Consider the following 21,255-nt stretch of genomic DNA (forward strand, 5'->3'; position numbering starts at 1 on the left):
TTGCACAAATGTATATATTTGCACGTTATATGGTTAATTTATGTGCTATTTAATTTATTTATATACAAATAAAGTATTGAAAACCTATTATCATATTCTTTATAATATATTCATGCTATGTTTAGCATGTAAACTTTACTGACACTATTTATAAAGAATTGAAAGTTTTTGGTTTGATTAATTCGATGCGATCACCAAAGTGATCATAAATTTTTAAAATCAAAAATTTTCTATAATGTCTAATTCTAGATCAATATAATTTATCTAATAAAATTTTAATAATATCATAATTGCATCTAAGCTACTGAAATATTGATCAGCTCTCAAAGGAGCATCTTCATGTTCGATACTTAGATGGGTGAAATGGCAGGATTATTTGTTGGATGGAGTGACATTTTCATATCCAAAGATATAGTATTTGCATATATCCAATATACATATCTTGTTAGGTTTACTGGTGATATGACATATCACTAAATGGGTATAGCTACTAGTATGTTATAGCACTCGCCAAAAGAAGAGACATAGTGATGCATCTAGCTGCCCATCAAAATTAAATATTAAGAAATTTATTTATTTTGAATCAAGTTTATTGGTCTCATTATTTGATGATAACGTGAGCATATAATTTTTGCAGCATTAATTCCCCCAATTATTAATAGTAGCATAAAAAAAATTTAATAAATTAAATTTTTTGGAATAGAAAGAGAGATTAATACTTACATTAGGATGTGCTGACGTTGATCTGATATTTTCAGTGGATGAACTTTCATCACTTATGGATGAAAGTATACTAAAACAAAAGAGCTTTTGAGATGTGAGTGTTCCAATCATCTCAATTTGCTCCACAAAAAATTTAACATGGTACATTAAGAGATCCATCCCTTCATTTCATAAGGCACGTGTTGCTTTGATAAGATAAAGACCAGCATCCATGAGTATATTATGAAGATGAGAAAAATTACAACACAATTATCCAATATTAAAGTTTTCATATCAGATACTTTCTGGTCCACTTTATTTCACTTCTCTTCTATCAGATTTTGATCTCTTTCAAGTCTCCTATAATTCACATAATAAGGATTGAACAGTTAATAAATTACTGACCATTTGTATGCAAGTGGAGAAGAAATTGATAGTAGAAAAGATAGAAGCATGAACTTTGATTCACATCAAGTTAATGAAAAAACAAATAAAGATAAAGGTGTATCCAAGATAAAAGAGAAAAAAGCATTAGTTGTGGTGTAAGCCATTAATAAGGTTGTTAAATACTTCTTCTACAAAAAGAAGGGACACCTAAGTAAAACTGCATCAAAAGTGACAGCAAAAGAATAATACCCTTTACTCTTATGTGTATTTTGAATTCAATTTTGTAAAAGTTTCTAATTCCACCGATGCATTGACTTTAGTGCATTTGTGCACATTGCCAACAACATTTAGGACATCCTATTAAGAAGGTATTTGCTTAAAAGTGAACGATCCATTCTTATTGGATATCAAGTACGTTTACTTATTAAGACTGTTAGATGCTATAGGATAGTCTTAGATTCTAGAGCTATTTTTATATTCTTTTTGAAAACTCTTTCATGTTATAGTGTTGGCATTGGAGGTTGGGGTATACCTCTAAAAGAAAGAGTCAAAAAAATAGTGAAGGATGGGATCTTAAGATCATTAAATTTCACTAATTTTGTAACATATGTTGACTGTATAAAGGTAAAGCAGACATACACATTTAAGAAAGGGTACTAGGATAAGTAAAAAAATTTTGGAAATCATTCACATGATTGTATGTAAATTTTTTCTCTACATTTAATAAGTATTTTGTTATACTCATTGATGACTATTTACAATATATATATCTATAACTTATGTTTGATAAGGCTGATATTTTTGAAGCTTTTAAAGAATTCAAAATAAAGTTAGAGATACAATCAAGAAAAGTGATTAAACTAATCTAATCAGAAAAGAGAGGCAAGTACTATAATAGATATATAGAGATGGAATAAAGATCAAGACTATTAGCAAAATGCCTACTAAATTACTTATGAGGTGAGGCTGTAAAGAGAACTATACATATATTTTATATAAAGTCTCTACTAAGGTAGTTCAAAAGACTTCTTATGAGTTATGAACAAGTAGAAAATCTAGTTTGAGATATATGTGTATATGGAGTTGTCCAACTGAAGTCAAGATTTATAATCCACAAGAAAAAAATTTTAATCTAAAGAATTTGATCTAAAGAACAATTAGTGATTTTTTATTGGTTATTCGAAGAGGTCAAAAGGGTATAGATTCTATTGTCTATCTCATATACCATAAATAGTAGAAAATAAAGCTAGATTTCTAGAGGATGGCATGTTAGTGGGAGTGGAGAACCTCGAGATATTATTTTTGAGGAAAGATAGGACTTAAATTTTGAGTCTGAAAAGCAGACAAAAGTGATGATTCCTATAGTTATTCCTTAGGATAATACTCAAAAGGAACCACCACTTTATCAAGTTTCACTCTATAGGATTTCTATTATCAAAAAGGCGACTGTCTCACCACTGCCATAGGTGGATCAAGAAGCAACTCTCTGGAGATCTATTAGCATAAGAAAATCTATTATACCTCCAAATTATATGGTGTACTTGATTAATATAGAGAAAAAGATATGACCTTAAGACGTTCTTACAATCCATGAAAGATGAGGACTCTTTATAATAGTTGGATTCCATAAAAGGAAGCACTAGGCTCTATCGATAATAACTATGTTTGGAAATAAGTTGATCTACTTGAAGGATGCGACCAATAGATTGCAAATTGATCTATACGACCAAATAGAATCTAATGGAAAGGTCGAACGGGATAAAACCAAATTTATAGCAAAAGAGTTCACACAAAAGAAAGGCATTGATTTAAAAGGATCTATTTTTTTTAGGATTGTCATACTCTTAGTAGTTTATTTTTGACTTAGAGCTATATTGGATGGATATAAGAACGGCCTTCCTCAATGACGATCTAGAGGAAAAGGTCGACACCCGAGGATTTTGTGGTTAGTGGACAAGAGCATATGGTTTGCAGATTAAAAAAATTAAGTTATGGACTTAAACAGACTTTCACACAGTGATATCTCAAATTTAATAGGATAATTATTTTCTTTGGATTTAAAAAAAATATATTATTAATGTATATACCTGAAATTCAGTGAGAATAAGTTCATAATTTAGGTATTATATAGATAATATTCTGGTTGCCAGTAGTATTTATAATTTATTTAAGAAAACCAAACATGTTCTATCACCAAATTTTAAGATGAAAGATATAGGTGCAATCGCTTATGTAATCGATATTAAGATTCATAGAGATAGATCCTTAGAGTTATTTGGACTGTCTTAAAAGACTCATATCTCTATAATACTGAGTTTAGGATGGAAAATTGTTCCTTTGGATGTGTTGATATAGTAAAGAATGATAAAATTAATAAAGCTCCATATCCAAGAATTAAGATTAAAAAAAAGAAATAAGGTTTATAACCTATGCGTCAGTTGTAGACATTTTAATTGATGCCCATATGTGTATGCATCCAGACATTACTTTCATTATATCAGTATTTGGACATTATCAACATAGTCCAAAAATGGAGACTAGAAGCTACAAAAAAAGTCATGCATTACCTATAAGGTATAAAAATTTATCAGCTCATATACAGTCGATCTAATCATCATGAAGTAATAAGCCATTAGGATTTGAACTTTGCTAGATGCTTCAACAGTAGGAAGTCTACCACCGATATATCTTCTTACTTATAGGAGGTGCTATATCATAGATGTATGTAAAATAAGATCTTATTTACAATATCCACTATGAAAACAGAGTACATAGCCTATATGAGACTTCCTCACAAGCTATATGTTGTTAAAATGGATCACAGGATTTAGAGTTGTTGGTTCTATTAAGTAGATCGATAAAGATATACTATGATAATAATTCTATGATAAAATTCTTCTATAGTATGGAGAGTGCCAGCACCAGCAGATATATTGGTGTTAAATACTTGGCTCTTTGTGAGAAAATAAAGAACATAGTGTCTATAGAACATATTATACAGAGTTGATAATTATAGATCCACTGACTAAAAAACTCATTTTCAAGATTTTGAGAGTTCATATGGATCATATGGGTATAACTCATTTTATGATATGTATTAGACATTATGTATAAATTCATCATATTGGGTTTTATAATAAATTTAATTTATTTTATTTTATACTGATCAACTATTTACCATGCGATATAAACTGACCAAGGAATAGACATAAAGTTCTGTCTATTCATAAAGTAAAATTTCACATAAAGAACTTAATTATGGGAGGTCATTGGTGTTGTGGTGCATGAAAGGTCGTGTGTTGATTGATAATGCATTTGCCACCATGATTCACATTGATGATTATTTTGTAATCAAGTATGCAGTGTATATCCTATGGATTAATTAAATTTTTAAATATGGATCCACATCAGTTTTTCAATTTTCAGATCCAGAAAAATTTTTATTAATTTTTTTTAAAAATATTTTAAATAATTAAAATGAAGATGCTTGTATTAGGTTGGGCCAAGTAGAAAAATATTAAAATTTATTCGATTAAGTCCCATCTGAATATAGCCCACACTAACACACATTAGGATTTATTTTGATTGATTTTATTCATCTGAACTCTGACTAAAGATAAGCCTCCAATAAATTGAGGATATACTTGATGGTTATTATATTGAAGTTAATCTCTAAACAACTATCATGGATTACGTTCATCTTCTAGTCTTTAAGATTGATTCAAATACTGTCTCTGATGGGTGAGGTATGTTATAAAAAGATACCCCCTATAGATTTGATCTCCAACTTATTCGAGAGCTTGTGAGGTCCTCCCCATCGAAAATTTTTGGAGTTGGGATTGGAAAACCAAAATGCTGCTAGAAGACAATGAGAGCATATTCGACTTGATTCTTTTTTGGTTGCAAATTGCAGATGATTACAGGATATTGTTGCAGGCTAATTTGACAGGCTGAGGGAAAAGATCTTCGACGACATCAATGACTTCATCTTCATGTAAGTTATATTGTCCCATAAAATGATTATACTTCCACCTTCCTCCTCTTCTTTCTCCCCATCCTCTTCTCCTTATTGTCCTCCTTCTCCAACCCATTTTTTGCGGTTGGCAACCCCTCTTCCTTCTCCTTCCTCCTCATCCATTTATTTTCTTTATCCTCTTCTTCCTCCAAACTCACCCGTGACCCCATCTCTCTACAACGATCCTCTTCACATCCGTCCCTTTTCAACAACAACCCATCTTTCTCCTTCCTCTTTCTCCTCACCCATGCTCCTCCTCCATGACACCTTCCTCCAGCTCCATCCATCTCTCCACTTTTCTTCATCCTCCTCATCGTCCTTCTTCTTTTCATCCTCCTCTTCTAAGCTGTCCATAAATCACTTCCTTTACGATGGCCTCTCCACCTTCATCCTTTTTTATCGGCAACCCATTTTCTCCTTCCCTTTCCTCACCATTTTCTTCTCCTTTTTGTCCTCATTCTCCTCATCCAATCTATTTGGTCCTTCTTTCTTCTCTTTATTTCTTATCTACTCCTCCTTCTCATCTTCTTTCTCCTCAAAATTTATCCATGAGCAATGGATATTTTCGTCCATTGAGAAAAAAAATTAATATCATTTATCGATAAAATAAATGGTTAGATCACATTAGAACATATCAATAATTATAAAGATTAATTTGATATTTTTTAAAATATAAAAATATTAAAAAATTAGATTAAAATTGGGGGAGTAGTTTTGTAATTTTTTTTATTTTAATTTTTCCCCGGTCTTTTGAAAGAAGAGTAATAGCCAATGATCCCGCGGATTTCTTCCCGCAATCGATGATGCCTCTAACCCACCATCCCTTCAATCTCATCCCAAGAATAGTGAAGACTCAACCAGATTCCACGGCTCTCATCTTCGATCTCCTCATCTCCACCTACGTCCGATCCCAAAAACCCGACCCCGCCGCCTTCTACCTCGACCGCATGCTCCGTCTCGGTCTCAACCCCAAGACCCGCACCTTCAACAACCTCCTCCACCTCCTCCTCGCCTCCCATCGCTTCCCGGAGGCCCGCACCCTCTTCCAACAAGCCCGAGGCCGGCTCCAGTTGGACAGCCACAGCTTCGGCATCATGATCCGAGGCCTCTGCAATGCCGGAGAGCTCGGCGAGGCTTCGGAGTTGTTGGCCCAGTTCGACGAGAGTGGCGAGCCACCCAATGTGGTCTTGCATACTACTTTGATTGACGGATTCTGTAAAAATGGCGACTTGGACCAGGCAAAGAAGTTGTTTGCCAGAATGAGAGAGATCGGTTTGATTCCGAATGCGTTCACCTACACTACAATGATGAACGGGCACTTCAGAAAGGGCCTTAGAAACGATGGGTTTCAACTCTATGATGAGATGAAACGAGAAGGTATACCGCCCAATCTTTACACATATAATTCATTGATATGTGAATGCTGTAAAGATGGAAGTTTTGATCTTGCGTTTAATCTGCTCGACGAAATGCGTGAGAATGGAGTTTCGTGTAATGTCGTGACGTATAATGCATTAATTGGCGGGATGTGTAAGCAGAAGAAACTGCGAGATGCTGAGAAGTTGTTCGGGGGAATGAGACGGGATGGATTGAGGCCGAGTTTGGTTACGTTTAACCTACTTATTGATGGGTATTGTAAAGCAGGGAAGATATCGAATGCTTTGGATGTATTGGCTCAGATGAAGGCAACCGGCTGTACTCCGAGTATTGTTACATATAATGTGCTCATTGCTGGGTTTTCTCGGGCTGGGGATTTGGTGGGGACTGCCAAGGCTTACAAAGAAATGAAGGAGAGGGGCTTAGCTCCTACCAAAATAACTTATACTATTCTTGTCGATGCTTTTGCTAGAAGGAATGATATGGAGAGGGCATTTGAGATGTACCAGTCCATGGAAAGAGCTGGCCTGGAGGTTGATGTTTACACCTACGGTGTTCTGATTCGAGGGCTGTGTTCTGAAGGTAATATGAAGGATGCATGGAAGTTGTTCAAGTTGATGAGGGAGAAGGCACTGAAGCCGAGCAACGTGATCTATGACATGATGATTTATGGGTATTGTAGGGAAGGCAGCACATACCGGGCTCTGAGATTGCTTAGGGAAATGAGGGGGAATGGATTGGTCCCTAATGTTGCTAGTTACAATGTAAGCATTCGTGTTCTGTGCAATGAGGGGAAGTGGCAAGAAGCTGAGGTTCTGCTTAATGAGATGCTGATATCTGGACATCAACCAAGTGAGTCCATCTATAAAGTACTGTCAGATGCCAAGCTCAAGTGCCCATAAACACTTCATAAGGTTTCTGATGAACAAGCAAAGGCAATCCATGCACAGATCATAGATTGACAGGACAAGCAAAAGGGATTCAAGTGACAGTTGGTGGCAGCAATCAGCATCAATAACCATCGAGCTGATTGCAGCATTGTTAGGTTAGTAGGTTGTGAGCCTTTGCTAAAGAATGCAGAATCAAGCAATATTAACTGATGCAGGCTCTTTCCTGTCACATGCTTCAGAAGAAAGCTGATGTCTACTTGCATGTGATCAATCCATTTTAAGATGGCCCACGATACTTAATTTTTTTGAAAGAAATTTGGATTCCTTCCAGTTGGATGACTGTAGAAGAATACCCAGTCCATGTTATGTAGAACCTGCATTTTGACTGACAACAGTACATCGCAAGATATTAAAGGTATCATTCACATTTCTGGATTGCAGATGACATGCTAATTGATTCAAGCTCTTCTCGTCATGCAATCTGCTGTCTACTTGAATATAATCAATCCATTTTAAGATAAAAATTGATATTTAACTCTTGGAAGACAATATAGTTACTTTTCCATTGGATGGCTATAGAACACCCACTAAACTTTATTCAGAAGCTGCATCTTAACAGCTGCGTATTGCAAAGATATCATATACATTAGTGAATTGCAGATGGTACCGTATACAGGCCATGGACAGAAGGATTGAAGTTTGTAGATTAAGTGAACCAGAGGTGCTCAAGCTCTGCTGGGTTTTCAAGTCGATAATATAGTTTGGTGGGTCTGGAGATCTGAGAATGCACAAACCAACTGGTGACAATTGAATAGATGCTCAAGTATTTCTAAATGCAGAATGTGACTTTAAGGAAGGTAGATGAGGTAGTAAATAAACCAACTGTAGTGGTTCCTGTTGCTGTTGGAAACCATACTACATCTTTGTCATATGACACTTGTGTGGAGGGTACTTCTGGCATTTTCTTATTGGGAGCTTGATTGTTTGGTTATCAGATGGACACAGTTTGATATCAAATCTTCAGGCTATTCAACTTCTCTGATATTTTGAAATACAGCTCAACTCAAATAAGCCCTAGTCCCAAACTAGTTGGGGTCTGCTACATGAATCCTTTTCCTCTATTCTTTGATATTTTGTAATAAAGATGTCAAATTAATATGGCCTGGATGATCGAGAGGAGGGTCTAGATTGGCAGACAATGACTGGCATTTGAAAGACTAGATGGTCCATTTGGCTAATATCAGAAGTGGATTTCAGAGAATTGCACATTACCGGTTGTCGTTCTTATGCAGTCAAATGCAGAAACAGATTATTTCTTATCTATTGAACATGTAGTGACCTGATGAATGGGAACACTTTTGCAGACTGTGACTTCCACTTGCTATAATCATCTTGAGAGATTTGCACAATCACCATCTTACATGCTTCATGAACAGCAAAACTAGATGCCAAATTATTTGGTTTCACATTCACAGGACTGGATACATGTCTCCTCATGAGTTCCAAAAGTTCACTACAGAAGTTTTCCAAACAATACCTTGTTATTACGCTGGAGAAAAAACAACTAACATGGTCATGTAGCTTCACTACAATCTCATCCTGTAGCTACACACTTTCTACATCTCAAAAAAAAAAAAAAAAAAAGAAAAAAAAAAAAGAAAAGAAAGAAGAAAGAAGAATCACACTTTCTGGACACTTCATCTATGTTTGCAGAACTGCCCTCTTAAATAAAATGAGCAGAAATGATGCGAAGCGGCCGAGAGTAGCGCCTCCACGATGACTCATTGCCTCAAAATACATCAGGATTATATAGAGAATAGGCCGGACCAATGCTCTAGGTTATCTCATATATGCTCTTTTAAAGAGAGCCATGTATCCTTAGGGGGCATTTAGTGACCCAACTTAGATCACTAGTGATCCAAATACTAGTATGATCTAATCTCTAGTAATCTAAGATCATAATATTTGGTTTACCATAGTGCAGTGATTAAAGATTCTCAGATATGTACAAACTATTTGTTTGGTATGCTATAAAAATTCAAGATCACCAATCATATAATACCAAAAATATCCTGATAACTTGTTTGGGAGTTGGGATTGGGGATTGGGATAGAAAAGATTTTAAAATAAAATTAAATAGATTTTTTCTCTTTCTAATCAGCATGACGAGAAAGAAGAGAAGGAAGGATTTCCTTTTCTTTCGCGGAGACGACGCTTCTCTTCTATGGAGAACACCTCAACTATCCCTCAAAGTGTGTGGAAAAATATAGCGACAAAAAAAAATATTTTTTTTTTCGGAAGTATCTTAATGTTGAGGATATTTAAATTAATATATTTTAATATTAGATCATCATGATAGAGTGATGTTAGATATCCATCCTCAAGAGTAGGTTTCGTATCACCGTATTAGACGATAATTTGAGGAGTGGAGATAATTCAAAATCACCACCACGTAAGATCATCATGGTGCAACTAAATACGGTGATCTCATCACCTCCACTTATATCACACTTGATCCTGAGTGGATCATCCCATACCAAATGCCCTCTTAGGGCCACACGTATATATGCCAAAAGCAACTCACCTGCGGGCTTATAAATGTGGGCTTGGCTCAGATGCGGGTCAAGTGTTCAGCATTCTATCCCATTTTTGACATATGTAATCCAAATTGATCAATCAATTGCATATCCTAAATTCCTAATTGGATCAAGATAAGGGAAATTTATTACCTATACTATATATACTACATGACCGTATATACAACAAATCATAGCTGCTAATTCATGTAGACCCTATTCATTAAGTACTTATCTTCATGCATCATCATAGGAACCGATGACTATGATTGACTGTATGCATGGCCATATTAGTGCATCCAGCATGGACAATAATTTCTCCAAGATAAAACCATAACTGTTGTTCTACAAATGATTTTAAAAATAGTTATACGGCTGCTCGAATCACAATTTGCAAAATAATTGAGACTGATTTCTTTCATCTGGTAGAGCACATTAAATCCAACCCCCCAGTTAAGTTCCTTCATTTCCTTTGACCTAAACACTATGGACTCACAAATGATTTAAAAGAAATAAAGAAGGATATAAAATTGAGAAATAAAGTGCCAAGAGAATAAAAAACTAAAATTAAGTCCTATACATATATTTAGAGAATTGGAGATAGCAGATTGTTCCATACTTTAAATATAATTATTGAAGATGCAAAATATTGAAAGTCCAATTATTCTTCCATTAACTGCAATTTTTTTTGGTAACTCATTAACTGCAATTTTGAATCTTAAAAAATAATTTCTTTTTATTCTATATTGTTCGTTCTCTGATTTTAATTTTTTTTCCATTTTCGAACTTTCTTGTTTTAACAACCAAATCACTCTGAAGGAAAATTCAACTTTCAAATTTAAACAAACAATAGTTGCCTATTTAATATTGAATCATTAAAGTTACCAAATAATTTTGTTTGAATAATTTGATCTCACTACTTGATTGGTTTGCATAACTTAATTAATTATTACTTGATTGGTTTACATAACTTAATTAGTTATTGTGCATCAAACTTAATTCAGATTCGTTTTGAACCTGTTAGTGAACTGATTCAAATATGACTTCAATTTAAGTAAAATAAAAACACCATGTCAGTCAATAAATTGGATCACTGGTTAATCGTTAGATCATAACTTAAAGAATTATTGATGTAATTTAAAAGACTAAACAAAATTAACTAAACTTTGTTGTAGAAAAATTATAAATAATTTACATAACATTAAGACATAAAATTAATCAAATTCAGAAACATGTTGGACACTGTCCTGAGACGTATTTTTATTTTTTATATAGAAATATCTAGAATATCCATCCCAAGATACGATCGGGATCTGTTTGCGGGCATGAATGTGGAGGAGGTTAATAAAGACTTTTTCAGTACTCAAGAAAATTAATTACAAAGATAAAAGATTTAAAGAGAAAAGTTAGAAATAAGAGAATAAAAGGATTGGATAGGATGTATAAAATTAGATCTCAAGATGATTTTTTTATAGCCATTTAAAATTATGATCGTGAGATTTTTATTGATCTATCAATATTCTTAATAAAAAGCTCAATGGTCAGAATCTTAAAATAAAATTAAATATATATGATAGTTGGTAATTAAAATTTCAACGGTTAAAAATTAAAATTATGATAATAAAAAAATTAAAATATTTAAATAATAAAATTAAAATATTTGAAAAGATATTATAAAAAAATTTTAAATTTTTTGTAAATGACTTTATGTACCTTCATCATAATGTTCATTATCTTAGTTCTATAGTATAACAATAATTACAAAGATGCTGATGTTAAGTCACCTTTCTTCTTGCACACAGTTTCAAATTCTACAATATTCCCGGCCAACATCATGACACCAAACAGATCCGGGTCGTCCAAATCCTACTAAGCTCCGTATTCCTTCTGGACGTACATCCCTCGAACATCATTCCATCAACTACGCCAATTAAATCCCGACCATTAAAACCCCAAAGCTCATTGCTTATCTCCAGTAGTTAAAAGGTAACTCTCCTGACCCCGGATCCTGGAAACGTTCCATTAAAACCCCGGCCCGGGATCTGACAGCCCACGTAAACCCGAGAACGATCCGACGGCCCCCAGCCGCCCTTAACCCTCACCACAAAGGCAGAGGGCCGTTTGAGGTTCAAACTAGTTCGGCAACGGTAACGTTGTCGTCACTGACCGTTAGCCAATTTCCAGTTCGCTTTAACCATATCTCTGACGGCGCCGTCACGTCGCCGTGACATGGTCGCTTTCGATGGTCGTTTCCTTCGTCTAAATATTAGGATTTTGATCCCTCACCTTTCTCCCCTTCCTTCAACGGGCAAGGTTTTTTTTTTTTTGAAAGGCTTCTCGGCTTGGCGAGAGAGCTTTCTTCGATTCGAGGGTTTCGTACCTCTCCGTCCCAACCCCCCTCGCGAGCTCTCCGGCAATCCCCGTTGCGCCCCCTCAGCCGAAGTTGCTCGATTCCTCTATCCTCCGTGGTTCTCTCGGCCTCTTCGGGAAGGGATCTCCGTTCTTGAATTCCTACCGACAGCGCTGGATCGCTCCGCGGCGGCTTCTTGATCCGTCCTCGCTTCGATTCCTCCGGTTTCTTGGTCTGAAACCCTGGAAATCTGAGGTCTTGTTCAAGTTGCCGTTCTTGCTGCTAATTCTTGGTGTTCTTAAATCGGGATTCGAACGTTGGTGTTCTTTCCGTTTTCTTGTTATCTTTTCGTGTTGATGGGCTATTGAGAGTAATACTATGGTTCTTGGGTTGGTTTCTTGATTTAGGATGCGGAGTTGGGGAGGTGATCGATGGAGGTGATGGCGGCTGTGAAGATAGAGCAGAGCTGTATAGAGAACAAGCAATCAGCTGCCGCATCGAGTTCGTCTCTCTCCGAGGGTAGTTATGGCTTTTCTAGAATGTCTCCTGCTGTTTCCAGCCCGGCGACATCTTCGCCGTCACACAGGTAATCGTTGTTTGGTGAATTTAGATGTGGACTCGATCTTTCTTGCTTTAGTGCTATGCGTGTGTTGTTGATCAAATTCATGATGTTTTCTAGTTTCGGTTCTTTATGATTTTGGATTTAGAAAGCTGCAAATTTGAAGCGGTGATGTGGTTGTTCAACTGCTGTATTCTGTGGGAAGAGGACCTAGTTCCGTGTTGATTCCGAGGGTTGATTTCTTGCTTTGCCTGTAATTATGTTTGTTGCTAACGCTTCCAGTTTGGACCAATGTTCCTACAGCCTTGGAAAGTTTTTATGTCAGAACTCAGATGTGCAGTACTTATCAATGAACGTAAATAGTTGCCACGAGTGTGATTGACATGTGATACAAGAAGACATGCATGCTGTAACACAAGTGTTGCTACGGGACTCAAAATTTGAGACTGGGGCAGGTTGGACGAAGCCGAGCTATAGGTCGGTAGCAGTCCGATCTGAAACGTCTTCGAAAAAACCTACAAAACAAGTCAAAAAATCGGATGAGAATCCTCTGATTCTTGACCCTCCAATGTTTAAATCAGTTCGAGTCTCGAGAATAGGAGTTGGAAAAGAGTAATAGAGCACAAGAAGAGGATGGAACTAGAGAAATTGGACTGGATAGGAACTAAAGTCCTTGTTCAAAAATTGGCAAAGTTTCTACTGGTATAGTCTCATTCTAGTTTTTGGAGTTAGAACTTACCATTGGAGGATCTCTGGCCCTTTATTTATAGAAGGACTGATGAGGCCATTACAGAGTTTGTTAGGTTGTTAGAGGAGTTTGTTAGGCGGTTATAGCCAGTTGTAAGTAAGCTAGAGTATAGCTATACATATTAGCTGGAAGTGAGGTCATACTTAACTGTATCTGCTAGTTGTATATGAGCTTATGACCAGCCGTGTATGAGATCGTGGCTAGCTGTGATTTAGCTATAGAGATTACAAATAAACTCCACAAGATGATTGCTATAGATAATATAGAAGTTGACATTAGCTAAAGACCGATGTGCACCAAATGAGATCGGTCATTGGCTGATCGGAGGCTGATATTATAGATAAAGGTATCACCGATGTACCTTACTTTAGGTCAGTAAAATCTCGATCTTATTATTTGTTAGCAAGTTTAATTCACTGCAACTCTGTGTTTTGAGATTGATAATTCGGTGATCTCATGTGATGATGCCACGTGGCATGAAGTTGGTTTAGTGTACCAATATTTTGCCCCGCACTTCCTATATCCGAAGTGACAGTTATCATATCGAACATGGGAGTAGAATTATCTGTCAATTTTTGTCGTCAGAAATAAATGCATCATATCTTGATAATGCCAAAATTTATTACTTGAGTTGAAAACGGAGAGACGTGCACTCCTTTCTGGAAATGATACAGCTGATCTTCCTATCATCATTATCTGAGAAGGTGATTTCAGAACATCAAATAGACATCTATTATTTGTCAGTACTTGATTAGTTAATCAGTTCGATCGTGGATCAGTCCGATATGGCAAAATCTGGTGAAGGTGCACTGAACCGTCGTCTGACAAAGCCGTTAGAGTAGTGCCAAACATCACAAATCGATGATAAGATCAGTTCATCTGAACTGTTGATTTGCCTATAAAAAGCTTTCACTTTAGAACAGCTATTCATCTTCGCCATTTTCTTGTGGAGGTACTGCCAGTTTTTCTCCAGAGGTCTCCCGTGCTCAAGACCGTCGGAGATAAGGAGTTCACCGGAGGTGGAGAAGAAGAGTTCTTTTTCATCTCTGGGAGAGTCTCATCAAAGTTTCTTAGGTAGAAAAATTTTTCTTTCTATTTTGAACCTTTCCATTCCAGTTCTCCTTTCTTTTCTGTTCTTCAAGTTTTTTTTTCTTTTATTTTTCTTTAGAAAAGCATATCCACTCGAGGTGATAAGGGGAAAGAGGTTGTAGGTGACCCAAGGATTTAGTCAATCCAGCCTTTACTAGATTTTGAGATAGAAAGTCCTCCTTGAAAAAGTCCCAATGTCGATCCCGTAGATGAGGGGAGTCCAGAACAACGTGGGGAATCTCCTATACGCGATCTCCTGGACTACTTTGATCGGAAAATGGAGGAATCCATTCTGACCGAGGAGAACCTGGTAATTCTTTGGAAAAAGTATAACATCTTCGATGAGTACGAGATGTTGGTGCCTGATCTGAAAGGTTGGATTTTTGAACCCCTAGAAGGCTGCATAGCTTTCTATGATGAAGCTTTCCAATCTGAATTTTGGTTTTCACTGCATCCCTTTTTCTGTAATATTTTTGACTTTTATAAGATCCATCCTACTCAGGTGACCCCAAATGCCATTATGATGTTTATAGTGTTCATAATAATATGTAACTTTCAACTAGGTCTGCAAATGGGTCGGGTCGGATCAGATCCTGAGTGATCCCGATCCGACCTGGTTTCTTGATCAGATCTTGATATTGGACCCATATCCATCCCGATAAAAAATTGGATCGGGTCGGGTTCATGGTCGAATTTATTGACCCATTGGATCATTCGGGTCGAGTCGGGTCGGATCCATATATAACTTGGCCCCAATCCATGAAATGCAGGTCCGGTTCGTGTCGGATTGAATCACGGGTTTATTTTATTTGAAACCTACCATCAGTGAATGCTAATGCTAGATGACAACTAAGAAAGACCTCTTTTCTTATATTGCTAAAGGGACGGATTATATATTGATGGAACAGGAAGAGGGAATCCATAAAAAAAAAAAAGCAAGGAAGAAATGTCAAGCATCGTAGTACATGGAATTTGGGAGTTTGAATATTCTGTTGGCACTGGGGTGGCCTACAAGACTGCATCATTGGTCTCCTATAAGCCCCCACAAGCGGTAGCTTTGCTCTATCAACTTTCTCCTTTTCTCAGTCTTATAATTCACAACCGCATCATAGTAGTCTTCTACGCACCTGAATCATATAAATGACAGTCATTAGTTGCAGACTAGAGGAGCTTAAATATTTGTATTTAATATCTAGAAATCATATGAAAATTTTTTTTGATGGGAATAGGAGGTAACATATTGTTGCCCCCTGATTATTATTGATCATGAAAGTATCCATGATCTACAAATGAATGGGCTTGATGGGAGCCTTTTCCAATATGACATGAATGTATTATCATTCTAATTTTTTGTGATTAATATTTTTTCTGATTTCAGTTCTTTAGCACTAAACTTATCAGATCACTCGAAAATTAATTTTTTTTTTTTTATTATTATTGCCTTCTAGCGCTTTAGCATTAAAAAAATCATGACTCAAAACCAAATAAAGAAGAAATCAGAACATACGGCATCAAAATATAGAGATTGTAGGAGATAGGAACGACAAACCTTAAGATCAAATCGGTCCAACCGAGGTACCCAACCTTGACAAGATTGTCGATAGTGGCATCCCTCAAATGCTCCCGTCTGGAAAAAATGAGGAAGATCTTCAAACCTCATGCTCTGATTTCGTGGTCTAGATCGAGCATATGCTCTCGGAAGATCGAAGGGTTTGAAAAATTTTGGTCCAAGCCCAAACTCCTATTTGGGTGAGTCACTCTAACTGGGTTCGGATCCTATGTTTGGATTCGGATCGGGTCGGATCGGGTCGGGTCATGTATCTTAAGATCCAAATTAACCCAAAAATCTCCACGGATCGGATCCAAATTCAAAAAATCCATATTCGACCTAGAAAAGGGAACGGGTCCAATTTTTGAACCCGATCCGACTCCATGGGTCTTTTAAATAGGTTCGGGTCGGGTCTAACCAGGTCAGGTTGGGGCGGATCACGGATCAACCCGACCCATTTGCAGCCTTACTTCCAACACATAGGGCTTAGAATTTTCTTTTTTAGGTTTTTAGTAGTTTTGAAGAGGCATCCGTATGAGAAAGGTTGGGGGTACTTTTCTCGAAAAAATTATAAATTCGCCTTCCTCCATTCACGACTGGAAACACCGTTTCTTTTTTGTCCGACCCCCTATTCTATGGGATTTTAGATCTTTCTGGGGGCATCCAGATACCAAGTGGAACTCTCATTATGAAATTCTCCTGGAGATGAGGAGGCTCACACATCTCTGATTACCATAGCAGTGCCCAAACTATCAAGGCTTGTTGATGATAAGGCATTGTACGATGTTGGTATCAGCCTGTACTTTTCTTGAGGTAAAATCGATGTATTTCTCTTTTGACTTTCTTTCTTTTGCATCTTCTTATTTTTTTAAATATACTGCTCCTTTGTGCAGAAATGAGGTTCGACCCAAAGAAGATGACATATGCAAGGAAGAGGAAGGAGGATCCAAAGCAAGCTTCTCCTGCCCCCGCACCGAAGAGAATTAAAGGTGTGGATCCTCCTGCAACTCGGGTGCCTTACCGATCTTCTTCAGCAACCCCATCTCCGACCACTTTAGGGAAAGCCGACCCTCCTCCAAGAGTCGCACAGAGCAATCCACCTCGGGCACCATCGTCGGAACCTTCACCTTACCCACCAATCGATGCGAGGAAATCAAGGGAAAAGGACAGTGCTCATCTTGCCCCTCCAAAGTCAAGTCAGAAACCTACTTTTGTTGCGGCACCGTCAACTTCGGCTGAAGGAGATAGCATCGGGCGGATGTCTCTACTGGAGCAACCTTGACTTGGTCACGATCTTCTTACCTCTTGCCGAAGGTTGATATGGGGGCACGTCGAAAGAATAAATTGGAGATAATGAATCCTGGCTTTGAGCATCTTATGCATGTAAACTTTTTTCTCTTTTCTTTTTTTTTTGGTCGGTGTCTAACCGATCTATTATTTCTCTGTGTAGGTCGCTATTGACTTTCAGATCATGTATGAGAACATGGCCTGGCTTGTAGAGAATAAAAGAGCCATGGATGATAATATACTGATCGTCGAGGAGCAAAAAAAGGCAGCCAAAAAGAAAGCTGAGGAGTCCAAGCTTGCAAAAGGACTCAAAAATCAACCCAATAAGAAGATGAATACATTGAAGGCAAAGAATTAGAATCTTCTGGACCTTCAGCGTAAAGTGAATGAACAGGAGATGCGAATCTTCGAGCTACACGAACGGGCCAAGAAGAACAAGGAGCTAGAGCCGAGACTTCTGGAGGCGATGAAGGCCAATGAAATCCATGAGAAGGCTATTGAGGCTCTTAAAAAGCAAGTGAAACAAGAGCAAGATAAAGCGGCCAAGGCAGTGGAGTAGTACAAGGCCTCCGAAGAGTTTCAAGATGAAGTGACTGAGTGCTCTGAGGGGGCATACGACTTCAGATTCTATTAATATCAGAATTTGGTCAAGCTGTTTCCCGAAGTCAACATTTTCAAAGTGATTCCAAAGATTGCCATTGACATGGGTATTGAGGGGGAGTTCGAACCGTCTGCCAAAGTATCTGAAGAACAAGCAAAGAAGGCAGATCGGGATGCCACCGAGGTCACTGTTGCGGAGCCCATCTTAGCGGTTCCTCTAACTGTGACCGAAGTCCCCAATACCGAAGTTGTATATGCGGAGTCCCCTGTTGTTAAGGTCGCTGAGAAGCCAAAGCAAATTAAAGAAGAGACAGCTCCGAAGAACTCCGATGCTCCTGTCGTTATCCTGTAATTTATTTTTTGTTTTGGATGCATTGACCCAATATAGGTCTTTTTGATGTGTAATGGCCCGATGTGGGTCTTTTTTTTCTTTTTGCAATGTATGGATCCGATGAGGGTCTCTTCTCAATGTATTTTACTTCCAAATCAATGAAAGTAAAATTTTCGATATGTCTTGATCCGACATATATATTTTCGTCATTTGGATAGATTTTTATAATTTTTCCAAATTTAAAGAACTTTGTGTAACTTTTAGGATCATAGTTCAATCAAATTAAATAATTAACAGAGAAAATCTTATCAGTTAATAACTAATTTAAAGTTAAGGTTCAAATATACCATTGTTTGATGTGGCCTTGAATAGATCGGCTTCTTATCAGAACCTTAAAATTTGACCTCGATCCTGAGATTGTCATTTGATCTTGGCTTGTAGCTATATTCATTTGATCCGAAGATCAGATTGACATAGGCTTGATCTGGAGATCGGCATTAGCTATCCAATTAGCTTTGAATAGATCGGATTTTTGATAGAAAAAGATAATCTCGATCTGGAGATCAGTACTCTTCATCAAATGTAGCTTTGAATAAATTGGATTGTCAATAGAACTTCAAGATAATCTCAATCCGGAGATCGGATTTTCATCGATCAAGAGATCTTATCTCTATCTTTGCCTTTTGGGACTTATCGATCCGAAGATCGGATTTTTATTGATCAAAAGATCTTATTTCCATCTTTGCCTTTCGAGCATCATGATCCAGAGATCGAATTTTTATTAATCAAAAGATCTTATCTTTATCTTGGCCCTTTGGGGCTCGTTGATCCGGAGATCGGGTTTTCATTGATTAGAAGATCTTATCTCCATCTTGGCCCTTCGAGGCTCGCCAATCTGGAGATTGGATTTTCATCGATTAGAAGATCTTATCTCCATTTTTGCCCTTCAGGGCTTATTGATTTGGAGATCAAATTTTCGTTGATCACAAGATCTTATCTCCATCTTTGCCCTTCAGGGCTTACCGATTCGGAGATCGAATTTTTATTGATCAGGAGATTTTATCTCCATCTTTGCCCTTCAGGGCTTACCGATCCGAAGTTCGAATTTTCGTTGATCAGGAGATCTTGTCTCCATCTTTGCCCTTTAGGGCTCACCAATTCGAAGATCGGATTTTCATTGATTAGGAGATCTTATCTCCATCTTTGCCCTTCGGGGCTTACTGATCTGGAGATCGGATTTTAGTTTTTCTCATACAATATATGATGTGCAAGAACGAGCTCTTTGGAGTATTTTTATTGATAATACTTTTTGAGATTTTTCGAATTCCAAGTACGAGGAATAGAAGACCTATGTAGGTTTACAATTCTATAGGCTCTTGGGCGAATAATATCAGTGATTCGATAAGGTCCTTCCCAATTTGGAGCGAGTTTGCCTTGTTCATTTGGCTTAGAAACTTCAGTTCGTCTTAGGACGAGATCATCTTTTTGGAATGACTTCGATTTTATCCGAACATTATAGTATTTAGCAATCCTCTGTTTATAGGCCGCCATTCTGATGTGGGCTTGCTTTTTTATCTCTTTAAGAAGATCTAGATCGGTTCTCAATCGATCAAAATTTGTTGCCTCATGAAAATTTCTCACCTTTTCAGATGGTAAACTGATCTCAACTAAAATTACAACTTCGGCTCCAAAGATAAGTTTAAAAGGAGTTTCTTCAGTCGAAATCTGATATGTGGTTCTGTAAGCCCATAGAATGCTGTAAAGTTCTTCAGCCCATAACCTTTTTGCTTCTGTAAGCCTCGTCTTTAATCCTTGAAGGATAGTCCTGTTCGTGACTTCGGTTTCATCATTCGATTGTGGATGCGTAACAGAAGTAAGCTGATAATTAATATGAAGTTTGAAACAGAATTTTTTAAATTTGGGATTGTCAAACTGTCGACTATTATTAGTAATAATTATCCGAGGTAAACCAAATCGACATATTATTTATTTGCAGACAAAATCTTGTATTTTTTTCTCAATAATTTAAGCCAGAGGTTCTACCTCCAACCACTTAGTGAAGTAGTCAATAGCAACTACCAAAAACTTCCTTTGATCTGTTGCCATTAGAAAAGGTCCCAATATATCCATTTCCCAAATTACAAAGCACCATGGTGCGGTAATAGAAATGAGTTCGACAGCAGGCTGGCGTTGGATATTGGCATACCTTTGACATTGATCGCATTTGTTGACAAGATCTGCTGCATCTTTTTAGATGGTCGGCCAATAATAATCCTGTTGAATTACTTTGTAGGCAAGTGATCTGCCTCTCAGATGATTTTTACATATTCCTTCGTATATTTCTCGAAGTGCATAATCGACTTCGGATAGTTTTAAGTACCGAAGTAGAGGAAGAATAAGACCTTTTATATAACTGATCCCCCTGAAGAATATACTATGGAGCTTGTCTTTTGATGTTTCTAGCTTTAACTGGGTCATCGGGCAAAATTTTCTTTGTTATATAATCCACAAGGGGGTTAACCCAACTCGGTTCATGACCGACCTGAAATATGGAGAGAATTTGAATGCTGGGCTTCTCTAACTGCTCGGTCAGAACCTTTTGATTAAGTTCTGGAAATCCCGATGTAGCAAGATGTGACAAGGCATCAGCTCAGATATTTTTCAACCTTGGGATTTGTAGGACTTCATGCTCCTCATAATTTTTAGATTATTTTTTTATATTTTGCAAATATCGAGCCATTATGAGATCTTTAGTCTCAAATTGACCTCATACCTATCCGACGACAAATTGTGAG

At 37.0% G+C, this 21,255-nt stretch overlaps 2 protein-coding genes across 5 annotated transcripts in view; both read left to right on the forward strand.

Annotated features, from left to right (window-relative positions):
- The first annotated feature begins 5,888 nt into the window (after positions 1-5,888).
- Positions 5,889-9,005, forward strand: LOC105052240 (uncharacterized). The gene has a single exon (XM_010932991.4). It carries the CDS (start codon positions 5,905-5,907, stop codon positions 7,381-7,383), a length of 1,479 nt encoding a protein of 492 aa, XP_010931293.1. The 5' UTR covers positions 5,889-5,904; the 3' UTR covers positions 7,384-9,005.
- Positions 9,006-12,255: 3,250 nt separating this feature from the next.
- The window catches only part of LOC105052225 (transcription factor MYB3R-3), a 31,691-nt gene continuing 22,691 nt past the window's right edge, over positions 12,256-21,255 (forward strand). For 3 of the 4 annotated variants that reach the window (XR_833338.4, XM_010932963.4, XM_010932965.4), the window contains exons 1-2: positions 12,256-12,613; positions 12,705-12,883. Coding sequence is in view for 3 of the 4 variants with exons in the window: in XM_010932963.4 (XP_010931265.1) it covers positions 12,729-12,883 (155 nt within the window). In the remaining variant the exon portion in view is untranslated. The remainder of the gene's footprint in view (positions 12,614-12,704; positions 12,884-21,255) is intronic. The other variant, XM_010932964.4, reaches the window with a different exon arrangement.

This window comes from Elaeis guineensis, chromosome 10 (genome assembly GCF_000442705.2).
Source record: "Elaeis guineensis isolate ETL-2024a chromosome 10, EG11, whole genome shotgun sequence".
Classification (NCBI taxonomy): domain Eukaryota; kingdom Viridiplantae; phylum Streptophyta; class Magnoliopsida; order Arecales; family Arecaceae; genus Elaeis; species Elaeis guineensis.

Coding starts and splice junctions, on each gene's coding strand:
- LOC105052240 (XM_010932991.4), top strand. CDS start 5,905: ATGATGCCTCTAACCCACCATCCCTTCAATCTCATCCCAAGAATAGTG.